This window comes from Ixodes scapularis, unplaced genomic scaffold, assembly GCF_016920785.2.
Source record: "Ixodes scapularis isolate PalLabHiFi unplaced genomic scaffold, ASM1692078v2 PGA_scaffold5__190_contigs__length_132052651, whole genome shotgun sequence".
NCBI lineage: Eukaryota > Metazoa > Arthropoda > Arachnida > Ixodida > Ixodidae > Ixodes > Ixodes scapularis.
The window spans coordinates 95,004,759-95,025,191 of NW_024609880.1; the positions used below are offsets into that span (position 1 = coordinate 95,004,759).

The window sequence follows — 20,433 nt, forward strand, 5'->3', positions numbered from 1 at the left end:
TAACAAAATAACATCTTTCAGAGACAGACAACACGGTGGAAGATCCGACTGGTCATTTCGTCTGCAAATATTCGGCATTCGTCGCGCTAATTGAACCAGACCATCCCGTACTTTTTAAGCCAGCTGTCAGAAGACATAAGTGAGAGCCTGTGTGCAAACCGCGTGAGCTTGTTCAAAAACAAAATAAAAAACGCTAATCTTGTAAGTATTAGGCGTTTAATAACTCGTCGTTGCGCGTAATCAAAATCGCAAGGTAAAACAGCACGAGGCATTTATGTAAATAAATAAAATATACACAACATTAAAACACTCGGCTACTCGGCGGCGGGGAACTTTAGCCCCCGGGTCCGTAGCAGGAACACAAAGCAGACAGAGGGGGCTCGGTTCAGTTGCGTCGCAGTTGCACAGGACACAGATACGTCGACAGTCTTCAGCACGGCGAGAGGCTTCAACTACTTGCGCCGTCATCTGTAAACACGTACAAAAGAGGACACTCTTTACAATTTGTGGTGGGCCCAACATTTGCAGCATCAAAAATTCGGCGCCGAATCTCGAGATTCGGCAAAGCCGAATTTTCGCCGAACGTTTCTAGAGATTCGCCAAAGTTTCGGCAAAAATACAGTGTTCCTAGACCTAAGTTGATATATCGAAACAGTTATTACTAAATAAGGTGATGTTCTTCAATATGGTTGTATCGGTGTAATTTTTGTGTGTTTACTGGTAATTTTGGGACTTCTTGCAGAAGTGGCATGACAACGGAAGTAAGCTAGTAGCGGTAGCAGTCTGCGCAACCACAATACGCGAGTTTCGGTTTTGAAAACTAATCACCGCAAGCATGCGACTGTGTATCGTTTCGTGCTCGAAAATGAATTGAACGGCTGTTGAGCCATCACCAGAAGAGACAACAATCTTATTGTAAATATGCATATTTTTTTTTTCCATTTGAGTCACTTCAGCTTCGCATGAAAGTGTGCGTCCCATATTCGCAACGTCTCGTTTTTAACCTTTAAAATGCCGGTTTCTGGTGTTAGGACACACCGGACGTTAAGGAAAATGGGCAAAGTAAGGAATGTCGGATGTGCAACGTCAATCATGATAGTTCTGTGTTTAGTTTCATGCGGATATATGAAAACCGCGAAATAACGCTAAGTGAAAAGCAATATGATTTTGTTTGGCACAAACTACTTGTGAGCCGAAAACAGGATTGCTATGATGGCGAAGAGTGCTTTAAAGTACTTGCTAGCAAATGTTGCAACTAGGGTGCCTCAATGTCCATCTGTTTAGGGTGATGCCACCCTTTGCAGTACCCGATGCCGACAGCACGCGCTCACGGACAAAATACAAAGAAATCGACGAAAACAAAATGTCGCCATAGCACAATCAGCGCCACAAACGCTTGCAGGGATACGCTCTTTCACGCGCTACAGAACATAAACATAAAAATAAGCGTTCGGAACAAAATGGCCAGATGTCATCCCGCTAAGCAAAGCGCACATGAATGCACTCTAGTTTTACCCAAGAGTGCGTGATAGAAATAACTGCTAAGCCAAGTTCACGAGATGAGTGCCATGCGAGATCGAATAACAAAAGCTCGCGCGCCACAGGCTTGGCAAAATTTCTTTCACAGAGTCTTAGCTAAGGCGCTGTTTCTAGCAAGCCGGCCCTGATACTGCCTGTGCGAGAGTTTTAGAACTGGTAAGAATACCTCTTGATGTCCCACTGGAGAGAGACAAAAATCACTACCTTGTAGGCTCTGTACTCTCTTCCAGAGGCGTGCCTTTTTGTACTTGTCCCAAAGCACGCTGATGCTCCAGGTCAGCGTAAACACGGCGTTGGCAATGGCGAAGAAAATGTAGAGAGGATCGTACGACCCCAGCACGTCCCGAACGTAACCTGCACAGAGCAAACACCGCGCTCTGTTCAATCGAGGAACACCCATCTTAAGTTATCGATCGCGCAACCCTTTTAGAAAGGCAATGCAACTGTTTGTAGCGGCCGACGTAAACATTCTCAGTTTCTCCCTTCCTACGTTTTGTTCCTCGTCCATCCCCTAAAAAAGTTATTTTCGTGCTCAGTGTTCAAAGCTGCGGGTCTAATTTCTCTCTTGTGGCAAGGTACTCTAGCTCGGAATTAGAAAAAGGGAGAAACCGGAAGGATTTTTTTTTTTACTTACAATGTTATCAAACGAATTCGTTTATTTGCAAGTATTAAGTCACTCAATACTAAAGGCACCTTCAGAGAATATATCCGTGAATTGCATTTTCAAAACTCATTTTATATTCTTAAAATTTTCACAACTTGTAGACCTTGTAGCCTTCGGGCTAGGCACTTAGCCCGGGTGAGGGGGGGAAGGGGGAGGAGGCATAGGGCCCGGTCCCCCTCCCTTACCCCCGAAATTTTTCATCTTGCTGGGGCCTCCCCCCTCTCTCTCTCTCTCTCTCTCTCTCTCTCTGTGCGATGACCCAACGGTAATACGGAAGGCGTCCACGTGCGACGTAAAAAAGAATGGCGTGATTCAATGCGGCTACGCTTTTACTGGAGAGTCTTTGCAGCTACCGAACTTGAAGGAGCCATGAAATGGTTTTGCTACTGTCCCTAAATACCACTTAAAATTCCTAACGTTAATAACCGAATAAATTTGCCTTAGTTTTTCTCTCTAAGCAATGAGAGTCGCCGAAAAAAATTCGAGAAATATTAGCATCGTTGATATCCTCAACTCGGAGACAGAACAAAGGGACACGTGGCCTGGTGCCTATTCTATGCCGCCAAAGTTAATCATAACCACGCGCTGGAGTCGGCAAAGCAGAAAACGCGTGCTGAGCTCCAGGCATTATTAGAGTTCGACTATTCTCATCAGCGCTGTTGTTGGACGGCAGTCACTACCTGAGTGTCCGCCGAGGCATCGATTGTTACAAGCCAAAGTCGAGTGCTCACGCTGTTATCGCGTCCAATCCACGAGCCGCGCTTGACTGTCATAAGGCGGGTGGCTTCGATCACAAAATTCCGTCACCAAGCTTTCCGAAGGCAAGACTGAAAGAAATAATCCCCTCTTATCCTCGCAATGTCACCGCGACCAAGAAGCTTTTAATCAGTGGCGGTCCGTGCAAGTGGTACCTGGGCCAGACTAGGACCAGTTCGCCTCCGCAGAGTCATGAGCACTCCAACCCGAAATCGTTTCATAACTCCTTCAAAAGGATCCGACGCTACACCAGTAGATTATCTGATCGATGCTTACAGCCGCAGGCACATTGCTCGTACCTGATACAAGAGACACACTTACGTGCGCTGCAGACACAATGACACAATTATGTGCGGGCACGCATCAAGCATGCTGCAAATATTTTTCCTTCACACTTGTGTATGCTCCGAACACATGTCTGCGCACGTTTTGTGTACAACCAATGTGACGAGACCGCCTCAGACAGTGGCTGTCGGCTGTCTCTTGTATGGTGTAGTAGCGGTGCGACCGTGGCTTACCGCTCCTGTTAGTGGATATAAAGGAAGCGACCGCAACATACGAACCTATGACGGGCGGCCGGACGAAGAAGGAGACGCCCGTGATAAAATTCATGACGCCCAGGTTCAAGGACAGCGACGCTTCGTCAAACTCCTCGGTCACCATGACGGTGCAGATGAAGATGCGACCCCCGCCCGAGAGGCCGGCCAGAAAGCAGCAGATCAGGAGGACCCAGTAGTTCTTCTCGAAGCTCATCACGGCGAGGGCCACGGTCTGGAGCGCGAACCCGATCAACATGGCGGTGCCCCGGCTGACGACGTGAGTATCCAGGACGAGTCCCGTGGTCACGCGGGACACGAGGTCTCCCAGGGCCAGCGCCGTCACGAGGGACACGGCGTCGTAGCCGGACAGGCCGCCATCTTTGCCATAGTCCACCGCCGTGAGTAGCAGAGACGCCAGTACGAAGACGGTGAGGGCCCGGGAAACGCTGATGTGCACGAACGCCACGCTGGCCAGGGAGCCGAGGTTGCGCATCAACTTGGTCTTGACCGTAGTCAGGGAGTTCTTTCGAAGCAGGGGCTCTCCTTCGCGGGACTGCTGAAACCTGTCGAGAACGCGGGAAACAATTATTGACGGTGGTGCGCGTCATTAAGGTCGTGGACAATTTGTGCCAGCGCTGTCCAGAAGCATTTTGGTCAGTACAGCGCGACTATACATGGCCTGCACTGACGCAGTGATGTAATTGCTGCGCCATTTGCATCAAATTCACCAAAGTGCTCACCCTGCTACATTCTGCTACATTTTGCCAAAATGTGAGAAATTTGCACCGCATTGCGACCAACATTCAGACTTTATTAATGCTCAAAATACGACAGGTCAGGCGCCGCTACACAGCCAGATTGTTACAGTTGGCTTGGGAGAATTTTCAAAACTCTCGATTATTGACTTAAATAACATCATATTCGATTTTATTTCTCTATCATACAATAACACACCTGGAAGTTTCATGTTCGTGGAATGTTCTGGCTGGTTAGTTAGCTTCGTTGAGTGCGCTTTTCGCCACCCACCGGTGTACTTCAGTGAAGCGACAACCGCGGAATAGGCATCGCGAATACACCGATCTCATGGCCAGTTTCATTACCACTGACGTCGTGCACCCTGGCAGCTGTAGTATTTCTGCATGCGCCACTACGCCGCTGATGGTGTATTCGCACGACGGAGGTTTCTTCCACAGAGAAGAGCAAACGTCATCGCGCTTCGAGGTCACGCGCGCCACATCATGAACGCTTGCTGCACTTCGTTCACCCTTAAGCTGAGACAGCAGCCAATGCTGCAAAAAGTCAAATTGGACGTTTAGTGTTTATACAGTGTAAGGTTGGTCTGCCAGGATGAGGCGACACTGGTTTACACTGTAGATGAGCAATTTTGCCAGTGCAGTACGACTGCTAACCTGGGGTCTTTAACGTGCTCACGCAGTAGTGATACACGACCGCACGCCGGTACGATGCTCATCCAGATCGAAACGGGCAGGGGTGGGGCTCGAACCCAGGATCCCTGGGTTCTGCAGCGCGAGCTTTCGCTCCACGCGCGGCGAGCTGGGTGTGCGCTTCAGCCCACTCGGCCACCGATCCCCCCAGCCAATGCTGCAACCATGAGAACACGAGATCGCAGCTTTGAAATGCTTTTCTGCGGAATGAGCGCTCGCGATAGAAACGCCCGTCTCAAAGTGAGGAGCGCGGGCTATACCGGGTGGTATTGGCCATACACCTTTCATTCTTAAGCCGATACTAAACCGCCTTCAGCGCGAGCTTTCTGACCTTGCTAACACAGGTGTGAACGCGCAGGCACGCGTAACCAAAACACTGCGGAAGCCAGCGAGCTCGATCTGAAGGCGGAGCTTCTAGTCTAAGGGTGAACGGAATATAGCAAGCAACCGTGATGAGCGCACGTGACCTAAGAACACGATGACCTTGGCTCCTCTCTGTGGAAGAAACCTCCGTCGTGTGAATACACCACGAGGGTTTGCGCGAGCAGAGCACGAGGCGGCACGGGCTGTCTCGCGAGCTGGCGCCTGGCTCCTATGAACTGCAGTTATGGCGGCGTCACGCATGCGTGGAACGCTTAGTGAAATCGGTCTATTGGCTTATCTTGCCTCGCCGCAGGGCATCCACATACTAAGGGGAAATCACTCCTCTAGAGCGGGACGTTATACGCGGTTTCTGAATAAAACTCCGGCTAATATATATGATGGGCGGCGATATTCTGACCATCCTTTTCATATTAGAGATTCATCCAGGATACTTTAGTATTGCGACAACTTTTATAAACTGTTCTTTATGTTTATTTTTTAGTCAAATCTCGTTTAGTTAATTTTATATGCGGAGCGCAAGTTCGTCTGCTTCTTTTGCATGGGTCATGGTGACGTCAGAACGCCGAGCTCCGATTGACTCGATTGGAAGGATAGCAGGTAGACCTCGAGGCAGCTAGTATTGAAGTCTACCCACTGTCCTTTCAATGAAATCCAATCAGAACTCAGCGTCGTTTTGACGTCACCGCAAGCCCTGCAAAAGAAGCAGACGATTTGCTCTCCGCATAGGTTCTATTCCGTTCGATGGCACGGACAATCGAGTAATTTAAGACTAAGTTAGCTGTAGCAGCAAATGCAAGGTTGGGAATACCCTTAACAAGCGTTTTTTTTTTTATTTCTTTTAGAAGGCCTTTTTATTGTGTACATGTTAATTTTTATTATCGAAGTTTTGCGTACTAATTTTCATACATATTCATAATCAAATGATACAAGCTTCGTTTTCTTTGAACTAAGAACTGCACTTTTATTACAGCCTTTAGAACTTGGAGGGAAACATCAATTTCGGTGCTCGACTTTATTCTATCGTAACATTTTTTTTCCGGTGGAATATGCTATTTGGTTTACATTTGATTTCGTACATAAAATAACTATACACAGCAGTTCGTTCTGTCCATCCGCCAGCATCCTGTTAAAGCACCTGGTGATTCTATACGCAGCTAAACAGCCAACTAAAGAATCAAACCTGCCGTGCGGCAAGGCAAGGTGGACATTGTCTTTTAGTGGGACCGGCCAACACAAATTTTAATAAACAATTCGCACGGTTGAAGATGAAGTGTGTGCTTATGCTGTGAAGCTTATTTTTGCTGCTCCGCAGTGACCTTTCGGATGCCCCAAAAGGTGCTCCAAAATTACTTGGACTGATCACATCACTGCTGAGGTTGATTAGATTAGCCATTCTTATAAGGCAATTAAATGCAAAGGTGCAAGCGAGCTGGACAAGAATGACGAAAATAATCCCTGGAGAAGGAAAAGATGGACAAAGGACAAACACAAACCTCCGAACACAGATAAGTGACTGGTGCGCGACCGAAAAAATCCACCTGGTCGGGGTAGGACCAGGCGGATTTTCTCCAGGAATTGTTTTCGTCGTTCTTGTCCAGCTCGCTTGCAGCTTTGGATTTAATTACATTATAATCATAACCTTAAATTGGAAGCTGCTCCCTTGTTGGTGTTAGACTGGTGGCAGCTGATAAAACCTGTTTGCTCTACTGACATCTAAACCCTGGTTAGCTCAGTTGGCAGAGCGCTCCACTTGTAATGGAGTGGTCCCGGGTTCGATACCCGGACCAGGCGGATTTTTTGGGTCGCGCACCAGTCACCTACAGCTGTGCTTGGAGATTTGTGTTTGTCCTTTGTCCATCTTTTCCTTCTCCAGGGATTATTTTCGTCGAGATTAGCCATTTTTATATGTCCGTTTCGATCAACCTCCCTGTCACTGCTAACTCAGAACTGAGTTAGCGCTTCATGTGTGTGTGAACAACAAGTGGCCAGGTCTTAAGCGCAGACCGCATGACGCGTTTTTCTACACGCGAAAACGCGACGCGCTATGAACGTTCGCGCGGAAGCTGACGCGGGGGCACCCGCATGCAGACAAAGCCAAGCGCCGCCGGCCGCGCGTTATCAGCGTTGCAGACAACAGAATTCTCAACACGCGATGTAAATGTTGACGCAAATACTACAAAATGAGAATTAAATAAACAAATAACTAAATAAAACGGGTGTGTGTGTCAAAAGAAACACCTTTTCAATTTTTATATGGAAAATAAAAATGCTTTTGAACACTTTGAAATGTGCTGAATACGAAACAGCGTATTGTGCAGGATCACGTGATAGTTCGACCGACCCTCATTGGGCGAGAATCGCTTCGACGCCTCGGCGCGCGCCTCTTGTTCTGGGTCGGCTAGAAACCGACGCTACCGCGAAAACGCGCGCCCGCGCGCTGGAAATGACGTCAGTTTGACGCCGACGCGCCTGAATCGCGAGCAAAAACGCGCCATGCGGTCTGCGCTTTATGCAGTGGAGCGCTGATCCAGCACTGATCTAGCGTTAATGCAGCGCTGATTAGCGCAAGCTTAACTTTGTGCTGTATGTGTGAACACGCTTTTAAGCTACTTTAAAGGAGTAAAGACATGAAATTGTGGGAGGCTTTCTTTGTATGTGTGCGTTTTAGCTAACGCGTATTGCGTTCACACCAACGCGCAGTAAATAATTTATTACCGCGTTACTGGTTTCGGTTTCGATTGCGAAACGAGATTTTGGGATGACGTCACAAACCACCTTAGTTGCGCTCCCCGCAATTAAGGCAATCGTAGTGTGGAACCCCACAAACCTCACGCGGTGCATGTGCGCTCCATGTGCTACAATGAGAGCAGACGACAACGTCTTCACTGTGTCATAGTTCCTTTCGGCCCACATGGCAGCCGCGTTGTTCAACACCAGGGCCCGTTTTCTCGAACGCGAACCGTGGTTTAAAGTTAACTATTGTCCCTAGAAGAGGGAATTCTAGGGCACGTGACTGGAAGAGCAGGGGCGCCGAGCGAGGAGCAGTACCTACAAGCAAAATGGCCGCGACGTCGCTTAATGAGGGCTGATAGTTCTTAGTTCTGCTGAACATTCATTTCGATCCGGCTGTTATATTAACGACGCACCATCAGCCCATTAGCACGTCAAGCAAAGCGGTAGTTCAGAGAGACTACTGAACTAACCGACGGCAGCATTCCGCGAACGCATCACTCTTCAGCAGTCTGGGTTCCAAGATGCATATGACGGTACATAAGCCTTGCAAGTGTTTTTATGGTGAGTAAAAAATATTTTGCGAACGAGTGTTGGTATATATTTATACTAACACGTTTAATTTTTTACACTATGCACGCCAAATGGTGAGCAGCGATTACTTTGCGAAGAAAGGGGGTTATCCTCGATAAAGTCTTCGTTCCGGGTGAACAACTGGGAGATTGTACTGCTTTTTTGTTCGCAGTGCGCCAACAGTATGCCGATAGCATCGAGGTTTCTACATATCCCCGGCGGCCAGCAATTCAAAGCTCCTCGTCACCGGTGGATCGGTTGGGCAAAAGGAAAAGAGGGCAAACAGTTGAGATCACCAGGAATCGAAGAAACGTGCGTCGCAAGGAACAAATACGAGACTACAGCACCGGCGTTGCCAGACTGGAAGGCACACGGGAAAGTTATGCGTTGTTTATGGCGAAACATATTGTACGAAATGTTTCTTACATTTTCGAATATTCGTCGGCAAACCCTAGCATAGTAGCTAATTTTTTTTTTATATATAATTTGTGGCGTTGAATGTTTGGCGCACGGTGGAAGAAATACATTTAGGTGATGACTCTGTCTCGCGCGGCGACCACATTGTGTTCGGCGCACCGAGCGCGCTTCACTCGCTCGGGGATAGGTGGCGCCCACGTATAAAGGGGCTTGTGAAGGCTTGTATACTATAGAGGGCTTGTGAAGGAAATTATGCATTCTTTACTCGATCCCTGTGTACTGTGTGGTGAAATGGTGGATTTATGTTGGCGCATTGGCACTGATTGCCTTTTCCCCCGTACGGTTCCTGTTTTTCTTGTTTTTTTTTTTTAAACGAGAACATTCTGATAATGACTCAACGTGACAAAAATACTCGTGTAGATATAAAACTTTCCAGCATAATATACTGGGCCTTCAATAATTTAGAGTAATTTAGAGTAAACTCCTGGGTCGTGCTCGCATGTTTTGTCAAACAGCATGTTTGTTAACCATTCCGTAAATTATTTTCACACATTGCGTGGCTTTATATGAGGTCGGGTGATTTTTTCCACCCTGCTCCTGCCTTTAAAAAAAAAATCTAATAATGTTACATAGTGGGGCCTAGATAATTGTTTACATGCGCATAAAGGTTTTAGCCTTACAAATGATTTATACATACAATGTCAACTTGTAGTGTGGAGCATACAAACCTTGTGAGCAGAAAAAAAAATCATCCTATTTATGATCACATAGTGACTGAAACGATGACACAGTATGATGACATACTGACTGACATGATGACACAGTGACTGAAAGTCAAACAATAGTAACGGTTATAAGACATAAATCACTTTCCATCTATACTCTCACAATATGGTGTCACCCCGTCTTACAGGTAAAAAAATACCTGACAAATATTTTTGCTTTAAAATGTGCATAAAAGCTGAATTCACTGCATACTACCAAAGAACGCCATCTTCCACATCCTGTGTTGCTCACCCATGCCCTTAAACTAAGACGAGCGCTGCTTTGCTGATTTCTTTAGTTCTTGAGCTTGTTTGTTCCTACTCATCGTAATATGCTTACAGTGTTGTCGCATTCGCATGCTGAAGTAGTAGTGGAGCAAATGGGCGATTGTTTCTTCTTTGTGTTCAGCGCATGGAAACGTTATTGTGCATGTGTCAAGAACACTGTCGATTGCGTCCCGGTAGACAGTCTGGTGGCTTTTATTTTCCACGAAGAACTGTTTCGCTTTCATCAGTAGCTGGAAAAAGGTTCTTGTTAAGGTGTATAAGGCCTCCTCTGCTCTTCACGTTTGTCAGTGCTGCTTCAGTGGAAGTGTTCTTGTCAATGCTGAAAAAGGATGGGCATGCAGGGTAGCGTGTAGCTTTTTTTTTATTTTCACGCTCAAACACCCAGTTACATAATGTGGCATGCAGTCCACAGCCTTGGTTTCTCGAGCCTTTACTCTCCAGACATCTTCGCATTCCCAGTCTTCGACAGAAATTAGACTGTCAAGCTCGGTCTTCACTTGGTCAACGAGATGATGAGACTAGGTTGTAACTTGCGATCGGCCCTCGGGATTGCACGACGCCACTGCCCCAACCGAGCGTCATTCGATGGAGCTTTAAACAAGGACACTCGCTCTGCGCAGTTCCGGTACCCCGAATTGGAGTTGGGAACGAAGCACGGCTTTCCCATCCTTATAGCATAACGTCTTCGGGTTAAGGTTCATCTTCGTGCACGATGGTCGCACCGGTGATTGACACAGCACCAAAGCCAAACATGAGGCCAGCCACTGACCGCACACCACCACCACACCGCGAAAAAGGCGAGCAAGCTACGCCCCCGGCACCGTGGCCGCCGAGGAGAGACCTCATACCCACGGTGCTCACACATCAGCGCCCTCCGCGGCGGCGCGGAACAACTGCACTTAGTTTCACCTTATGTTGTACCACAGCGAAGACTAGAAGCGCGAGCTCATGGCGTTGGCAGCGGCTTTTAAGTCACGAGAGCTTGTGCCGCCGTGATGTGCTCCAGAGCAAGGAGCTCGCGCTTGTAGCCTTTTCTGCGGTACATCATAAGGTGAAACAGAGGGCAGTTTGATACTTTCAGAGTATACTTCTTGTTTGAGGCTAGCTCCGAACACGATCTGGTTGCTCGCTCCCCGTGGGAAGAGCGGCCAGAGTCACCACTTAAATGTATTTCTTCCACCGTGGTCTGGCGTCACCTAATGATGTCTAAAAAGTGCTGCTCTTTCGCGTGCGTGTGCGTTTTCCTACTCCTCTCAGATACCTCCGGGTCGGCGGGCCCTGACGGTAGAATAAATAAAGTAAATTAACTTTACTTGGTATTATAAGTCAAAGCGCAGTCCAAGGCTAGAAGACAAACACAGTACGGACAGGCTAAAATTGCAAGGTCAGGACGGACACACCGAGGTTGATTGGTCTAGCCACTGATAGCACACGAAGAACGACAAAGATCGTCGTGAGGTTGCACTTTCGGCTCTGCTTGATTGGCCCTATCGGGTTCTAACTTGAGCTGCGCTTCGTCTTAGGGCGTTGGGAACTTAGGGCGTTGGGAACTTGCCCAACTTGCCGGAAACACCTCACCCGATGCTCATAGATTGACCGTCCACCAGCGAAGCTTTCCTGGAGTAAGGCAGGGCCATCGATGCTGAGTGAAAGCTGCTCCTCCGGGTGCGGTCCTGCGTCCAAACCGGAAGTGCCACTTTTGCGACAGTTTGAGAGCAGCTTTGGGCCCAATCGTTACTAAGTGATACATTTAAATGTTAACTTTTTTTTTTCACATGGTTCAAATTTTGTGATTAATATCAGAGTTTGGCTTACAATTTAATTCACTCTTACGCTACTAAGATATTGCCGCCTACAGTCACTGACGGAAAGAAAATGGCAAAGGGGTTTTCCAATTGTCCCGCCTCCATCGCGAACTCCTCACTTTCGTTAACGCTTCGGCGGCGTCTCGCGAACCTCGGCGAAAGACAAAGAGCGCGGACTGCAGGCAGGAAATCCAAAAGTGACGCTACGCCGTTTTTACTCTGTCAATGATTATACCAGGGGGAAAAAATCGGATAATTTCTATGTTCACGAAGTCTTTGGATCGGGACTGACTTGCCCGAAAAGACACGAGTCATACCTCAATCCTAGATCACAGGACTGACCTCGGGTAAATCTGCACTGTATTAACGAAGCAAGCTTACCGGATGGTGTCGATGCAGCAACGCAAAACTGTGCTGCAGTTATACTGCCGATAAAATAGATAGCCGATATAAAGCAGAAAATACATTTGTACATGCGTACACTCATCATGGAGAGTTACTCTAGTTTGAGACAGTCTGGTGGCCTCGACCGGAGTGAGCTCTCCCGAACACCGCGTCGCTGCTCCCGTACCGTCGTGCACGATGCTCCGACAGAGTCGGGGTCGACGCAGTTGACGAACACGCATCCGAGCAGCATGTTGAGCAGCAGGGCGCCCAGGATGAGCAGGCTGAGCCGGAAGCCGTACGCCTGCCGGAGGGCCTCGGTGACCAGCGGGGACACGAAGCCGGACACCGCCGTGACAACGAACAGCAGGCCCACGGCTGTGCCGCGGTACTTGACGAAGTGCCGGGCCACGATGGTGAACGGAAGCACCTCGGCGCACGCCAGGCCCAGCCCTGTTGGAGGGACGGAGGGAGGGAGTAGTCAAAACTCACATTTGGGGGTTTTAAACCGTGGTCACACTGATAATGCATCATGCAAAAGAAAGTCTGGAGAAACTGTCTGAGGTCTTCCTTGTAAGACGGTCCTGCAACATAGGTCACACAAGAACTCTTTCCGAACATGCTTCAAGCACGCGTATGAATCTGATGTGCTTCGAACATGTTTCCGCTGATTATTGTGGCATCATGTCTGCAACGAACACGGTCTTTTTTGTAAGCGTATAATGTACAAGTCTTGTAACAGCGGCTTCGTGCCACAACAACGAAGGGCATCTCGCAGGTCCCTGCAGCGGAGGATTGAAAACTAATTTCGATCACGTTTGACGTGCAAACAAAATCTTTGTTACACGTCGCTTTCTCCGCAACAAGCCTCAGTCAGATAGCGGGCACTCGGCCGGGGTTCGAATCCGCAAACTGGGGGTTCGAACCCTCAAAACTTTGCTTCGGTACCACAGAGAAGGCAAGAGGAAGCGACGAAAGCGCCGATCGTCTGCATGTGTCTGCGAGCTTGGCTCAGCCTATCCGCCCACTACCATAGGGCGCAGATGATATTCCCCAATAAATTGTAAACGCTCTCCATGGTTTCGATTGCTCGGGCTCCCAAGGAGGAAGCGGTCGAGGGAAGAACACCTGACGTACACCCGGTGTAGCCTAGGAAGGGAGTTTTGCGAACGCGTTTCAGCTAGCGGCGACGAACACCTGTTGCTGTCAGACGACGACATAAAATAGGCACTGGAGTGACGAGGGTCGCTAAACTCGTCAAGCACGAGGTTGGGGCCGAAGTGTGCGGAGCGTGCTGATCGGACTCTCGCGACGATGGCGTCACGCGGGACGAGATGTCAATCATCCAAACTCTCGGTGCTCAAATTCCAGCGAGATTGTGAGACAGAAAGTCGTAGCGAGCTAGGGTGCCTACATGTCTGTCTGTCTCTCTGGGCGAATACATCCATCCTTGCCCTGAATGTGCGAGCGCGTGATGCTCTGGCGCACTCGGTGCGTGACTTGGGCGGTAAAATGGCGTCTATGCATTAGCCTAGTGCCACTAAATTAGCTACGCTTCAGAATAAGGACACTCAGCCATAGTGTGGCTTTAAATCATGGTTGCCATGCAGTTATCTGAAGCTTTATCTGAAATCACAGGAAACGCTTTTTTGTCCTCCACAGATCTTGAAACAGTTCGCGACAAAGCAAAGCAATCTTACGTGAGCTTCCTAACACCAAATGTAATTCTGAGGAAGTCTCACTTTTGAATCATGACGATCGGCAGTTGCGTCTGCTCTGCACAAGCACCAAACTGGCGGCGCCCACAACAATGTCGGGGATTGGAGTGCCGATACTCTAAGCGCAGCTCATTTAGTGGCTCTACATTAGCCAAAGCTACGCGCTCGAGCTCAGTGACACCGGATTGCGCGCACTACAAAAAGCATAAAAAAAAGATTAGGCGGGAAAATGGCTGAGATGCCCCCAATCAAGCAGAAGCGCGCGTGTGTATGAAGGCACTTCATCGGAGCGCGAGCGACCAACACAGTGGGTTCTTCCCGCCTGCTAGCCGGACACAGACACCAACAGACAGACGACTAAAGCTGAGGGGGGATCGGTGGCCGAGTGGTCTAGCGCACACCAGCTCGGAGCACGTGGAGCGAAAGCTCGCGCTGCAGAACCCAGGGATCCTGGGTTCGAGCCCCACCCCTGCCCGTTTCGATCTGGATGAGCATCGTACCGGCGTGCGGTCGTGTATCACTACTGCGTGATGCACGTTAAAGACCCCAGGCTAGCGGCTGTACCGCACTGGCTAAATTTCTCATCTACAGCTGGGAGACTCGTCGCCCCTGTGAGGCAGACCAAGTTCTAGGCTGTATAAACACACACACAACCCAATTTTTTTTTTTTTTCAATTGGCTGAATGGTCTTGGTTGCCATGGCAATCGCCATTTTGGGTTTTTCAAATCTTCGAGGCGTCGAAAGGTTGATTCCAACCAGTCGCGCCAAGATCGCTATGGAGCATCATCCTGAAAGCATTCTTCGGCCAATATAAGCGTCTTTGGTACTGTGCATGCTATAAACTTATCACTTATGCTTATCTCCCGAGACATTTTACAGTTATGTTACTCTGCTTGCGTATTTCAAGACAGGAAAATGATTTGTCAGGGCCTCCAAGCAATGACGCCGCATGTGATGGCGTAATTCTTCGTACCACCGTCACATACAACGTCAGTGCTTGGAATCTTTGAAAAGTAGGGGGGGAAGAAGAAGACGCCGTTATCGAAAGGGCGTTTTTCGATGCTCTCCGCTGGAGTTTGCGCTCTGTTCTTGATACTGGTTGCCCAAACCATTACCAACGCCATCAAGATCTCGCCCGGACCCCGACGACTACTGATGTGTGCGCGCAAGTGCCCGAAGACCTATTTTTTAGCGTTTTTTGTGTCGTCCAAATTTTTCTGGCGCTAGGCCTAATAAGCCTAGCCCGAGTACGGTCGCAAGGCCGCCGCTCCCCCAACGACGTCGGCTCCATAGAAGGAGCTGATACGCATGCAACATGGAAATCACCGTTGAAGGTGAACCGATCACAGACAGAGAATTGAACGATGGAACGTGGATTTCTACGGTACTCAAGAACCAGAAACGATTCCGCCGCCCCGGTGCCAGCAAAGAATACGAAGGCTCGGCGTCAGGCAGTGCCGTCGTCGCTGCACCCGGCATGGGATACGAAGCCGCAGCTACCACCGGCAGCCATGAATGCATGAACAACAAAGGCAAGCCCTTCGACTCTGCCGCTAAGAGGTCTAGGCCTCCCCCTAGAAGAAGAAGACCCCCGATCCCGAGACTGCCGGCAGATCATTACAAGATTGTCATTAGGCCACAGTCTGCCCTAGACCTTCCTGCACATGGCGGAGCGCTATTGCTCGAAGCGCTTCGCCTAGTCGCCAACATTACCGACGGCAACACCCATTCAGAAGATATTCTACAGAAACACCCGGTCAACCGTACTTTCACAATCAGCACGCCCAGTGAGAAACGTGCGAACGCGTACCTCAACCTACAAGAGTTCGTGATTGAAGGAAGGAAATGCCCCATCAAAGCGTACGCGCCTGCCCCCGATCTTTCGGTAAAAGGGCTGATCCACAACGAGTATTGTGGCGAAACAGACGAGCAGTTAGTCCAGAACTACAACTCCTACAACCCCGACTGGATCGTCACGTCGGCAAGACGTTACGGGAAAACAAACCACATCATGATTACGGTAGCCGGAACGGAGCTCCCCCGGCTCCTCAGATACCCCGGCACAAGACATAAAGTGGTCCTCCTTCTCAACCGAGTGGAGGCCTGCTTCAACTGCCGCAAGACAGGGCACAGACAAGACGTCTGCTGACAAAAAAGACGAAACCTCTGCTTCAGGTGTGGAGAAGAGCACCCACCACCACAAGAGGGACAACCAACAACCTGCGCCCCAGTCTGCATCATCTGCGCAAGGGCGCACAAAACTGGGAGCAGCAACTGCAAGTTCAGATTCGCCAAGCAGCAAGCCTCCCAGAGACCCAACCCGCTCAGCAACCCTGACCTAAACATCGGGCAGAACTTTAAGCACCAGTCGAGGGACAGAAACCGGCAACACGAGACCCTGACCCGAGGTGACAAGAGGGAAGCATCATCGTCCTTCCCACCACTACTGCGAAGCAGAAGCAAGTCGGCGACACGGAGCAGCCAATCGAGGGACCGTCAAAAGGACCAACAACGATCGTCCAGCAAAAGGCGAGACCCCAAAAACCTCTGGACCAAGCCAGGAGAAAGGGCCATCAAGTGGCAGGAAGATCCGGAGAAGCAGGCCCTTCGTAATCAAGTGAGGAAGCAAGCCATTGTAATAGAACGAATGCAGTCCCAGATCAGTGTGCTAGGCAATAAAATCGCGAGTCTCACACAAACCCAACACCCCGGTGAAAGCGCAACAACCACTAACAACACGTGCCGCTCCCTCACCCCTTCCGAGGGTGCAGTTATGGAAGTAGAATCCACGAACGTTCTCAAAAGACAGGCCTCAAAAGATCAGCAAGATGCCCAGAATCTCAAGAGGCGAATCGAAACTGCCTCGGCGTCCCAAGCGGCGTCAACTTTCGCAGTCAAAGCTAAACTGGCTCTCGAACAGAAAGAGAGGCTCAACAAAGTAGAGGCCCGAGCAGATAGGCTAGAAGCGACATCCAAGGACGTTGTCAAAAACCTGCAGCAGACCAAAGAAGAAATGATGGAGGCCATCAAGGCACTACAAGTCCAAGTGAGCACGATAGCGACCGCGGCTGCGCAGCTGACAGTGCCCCAACATGGCAGCCCATAACCACGAGATCAGTATCTGGCAATGGAACTGTAGGGGTTTTCAAGGCAAAAAATCCAACCTACAGCTTCATATTCAAAATTTAGAAGTCAAACCGGACATTATTACAATCCAAGAACCAATGGGGCCCGTTAGCCTAACAGGGTACAAAGCCATATCTCAAAAATATATACCACGCAAAACGGGAATGACTGCTACGCTGGTGAGCAACCAACTCACGGCTATACAACACGAATTCGACAATTCTGCGGCAGATTACACGCTAACAAATTATTCCCGCCAAGAAAGAGCAGGTGAGCCTGTACGTCCTCAACGTGTACAGCTCCCCGAACGATCAATCCAGAGAAGTCACGGCATTGCTAGAGTCGACCACGCAACTAGCCAAAAAGGGGCAACTAGTGATAACAGGCGACTTCAACGCGCCACACGTCGAATGGGGATACCACAAGTCGTTCAAGAAAGGAAACATCCTGTGGAACAAAATCCAAGAATTGGGACTCTCGCTACTAAACGATCCTCACACAGCGACCAGAACTGGCAACAGCATTAGTAGAGACACCACCCCGGACCTCACGCTAGCAAAGAATGTCAAGAACCCCGTCTGGCGGAACACCGGCGCGGATCTCAACAGTGATCATTACATCCTTGCCACTACCCTTCGCACGGAGAGTAGTAAGAAGAGTTGGAAACGAACTAAATTCACAGATTGGAATAAATTCAGGAAAGAAAGGAATCAAACGGCCCCGCCTGAAATTGAAAACATCGAAGATTGGGTCAAATCCATATGTAAAAGTGTAGATTCGCATACGAGCGAAATACCAACCGATGCCGAACACTGTAACCTCGATTCCAGATTGGCACACATGTGGGAGGCAAGAAACAGTCTCATGAAGAGATGGAAAAGACAAAGGCTCAACAAAAGGCTACGAAGTAGAATCGCCAAACTCGAAAGTGAAATCGAGCGACATGCGAGACAACTCACCCAGCAAGAATGGTATCAAACTTGTGACAGCCTAAACGGACAACTAGGGAATAAGAAGACGTGGCACCTGCTTCGCCACCTTCTCGACCCCACGCAGTCCAAGTCGGCTGCGCGAGGACAGCTCGCTGCGATCATCCATCAATACCCCGGGGACGGACAAGACTTCTTGGACCTCCTCCGGAAGAAATACCTGAACACCGCAGACGACGGAGAAACGAGCCCACAATATTCGGGGCGACCAAACGTGCAGCTGGACGAGCCGTTCACTGACGCAGAAGTTTGGGCCGCGCTGGGCCGGCTTAGAACAACCTCAGCGGCAGGACCAGACCTAATTACCAACAAGGCCCTCCGTAATCTTGACATGAAATCTGTCACGGCACTCACAGATTACATCAACGTATGCTGGGAGGCCGGATTAATCCCCAGCAGTTGGAAACATGCCAAAGTGACATTCATTCCAAAACCTAACAAGAAATTCAACGTGGACAACCTAAGACCCATTTCCCTCACGTCCTGTCTCGGGAAGCTCATGGAGCACGTGGTACTCAATAGACTACGGGACTACACGGAAGACCACGATTTCACGCCATACTCCATGGTGGGCTTTAGAAGGGGACTCTCCACCCAAGACGTCATGCTACAGCTATCACGTGACATACTCGACCCCTCCATTAAAAGCACAAGAGCAATATTGGGACTCGACCTCAAAAAGGCTTTCGATAATGTATCACACAATACCATCCTGAAACACCTAGCCGACCTCAACCCAGGCGAACGGGCGTACAATTACGTTAAAGCCTTTCTAGAAAACAGAACGGTAGAGGTCACCATCGGGCCACTGAAATCCAACCCAATCAGGCTCGGCAACAGAGGAACACCACAAGGGGCTGTTTTGTCGCCCTTCCTTTTCAACCTGGCTTTAATAAAGCTTCCAGAAAGGCTCAACGCCATTGAAAACATCCATCATACTCTGTGTGCAGACGACGTTACCATCTGGACGAACCGCGGCTCGGAGAAACAAATAGAAGAAGCTCTCCAAGCAGCGGCTGACACTGTAGAAAAGGAGGCACGGTGAGCCGGCCTCGAATGTTCCCAGCCCAAATCAGAACTCCTAGTCCTTAGACGGAGCAAAAAACCCGAAGACAAGATCCCAATTGACATAAAGATTCAAGGCCAAAACATCGAAGAAGTGGAGAACATACGTGTCTTAGGACTCCACATCTCCAACACCCCCAGCAACATTGCAGCCCTTGGGAGACTCGAGAGCTCAGTACACCAGGTAGCGCGCATGATCAGGCGCATCGCTAACAAAAGACGAGGTATGGAGGAGCACGACCTACACAAGCTCCTTCAAGCTTTCGTCATCACCAAAATCACATACGCCTTCCCGTACCTCCGACTCAAGAAGGCAGAAGAACAAAAGATTGACATTCTAATCCGACACGCATATAAAACGGCGTTGGGCCTACCTAAATTTACGGCCAACGAGAAACTGCTCGCCCTGGGAGTACACAACACCTTTTCTGAACTTAAAGAAGCACATCTAACCACACAGCAGTCATGTACACGTTACTAAAAATAAGTAATCGGTTACAATTACTATTACTCTTGGCTAAAAAGTATTCGATTAGATTACTTGATTACTCGAAAGCAAAAGTAACTGGACATTACTTTAAGAAGTAATCGTTACTTTTCCGATTACTTTATTGTGTGAAGACTTACAAATTTAGCGCTCAGAACAATGAACTACCTCCAACCTCGAAACCTTTCTTGTCGCGAAGACCATGGGATCTTGACGTGTATTTGAACTGGCTTTGTTATAATTTGCATCCGCTTTAGACATTCTTCGGTTCTGGCTCTCCTAGGGGCTGCAAGTAGGTACCATAACCATGATTTTTTTTTTCGTATTTCTGTGTGTGTGGTGGGCAAGGGGGCTAGTTTGAACAAAGGACTTACAAAGCTACATTTTGCTCCCTCAAACTTCGTCCTGAATGGCCTTTGTCATGCACTGGGGCTTTCCTGGGGCTTCCCAATCCCAATCCCAGCTAAAAAAAAAAGAAAAAACTGACATTTTACAGAAACTACACATACAGAGAGGTTGACCTAGGGTGCCTTCACATGAAGGCTCCCTAGGTTGACCTTGTTTCCTACAGGTCCGGAAAAATCTTCTTTTTTTTTTTCTGTTGGAAAAAGACGCAAAATTTATTTCTGTCATTTCAGAAAAAAAAAAGGTGTGTGCGGGGGGGGGGGGGGGGGGGGGGCGGGTCCGTGGAAAATTAGTAACGATTACAAGTAATTTTTATTACTTCAAAAAGTAATCAGATTACTCTTGTGATTACTG

The 20,433-nt window shown here is 48.9% G+C and overlaps 1 protein-coding gene across 1 annotated transcript in view; it reads right to left on the reverse strand.

The window, feature by feature from the left end:
- Positions 1 to 430: 430 nt before the first annotated feature.
- LOC8023415 (monocarboxylate transporter 1-like) overlaps positions 431 to 20,433 on the reverse strand; it is a 29,543-nt gene continuing 9,540 nt past the window's right edge. The window contains 5 exon segments of the mRNA XM_029977434.2: positions 431 to 468; positions 1,744 to 1,893; positions 3,523 to 4,061; positions 11,678 to 11,772; positions 12,476 to 12,741. Of these exon segments, the coding sequence (XP_029833294.2) occupies positions 431 to 468; positions 1,744 to 1,893; positions 3,523 to 4,061; positions 11,678 to 11,772; positions 12,476 to 12,741 (1,088 nt within the window).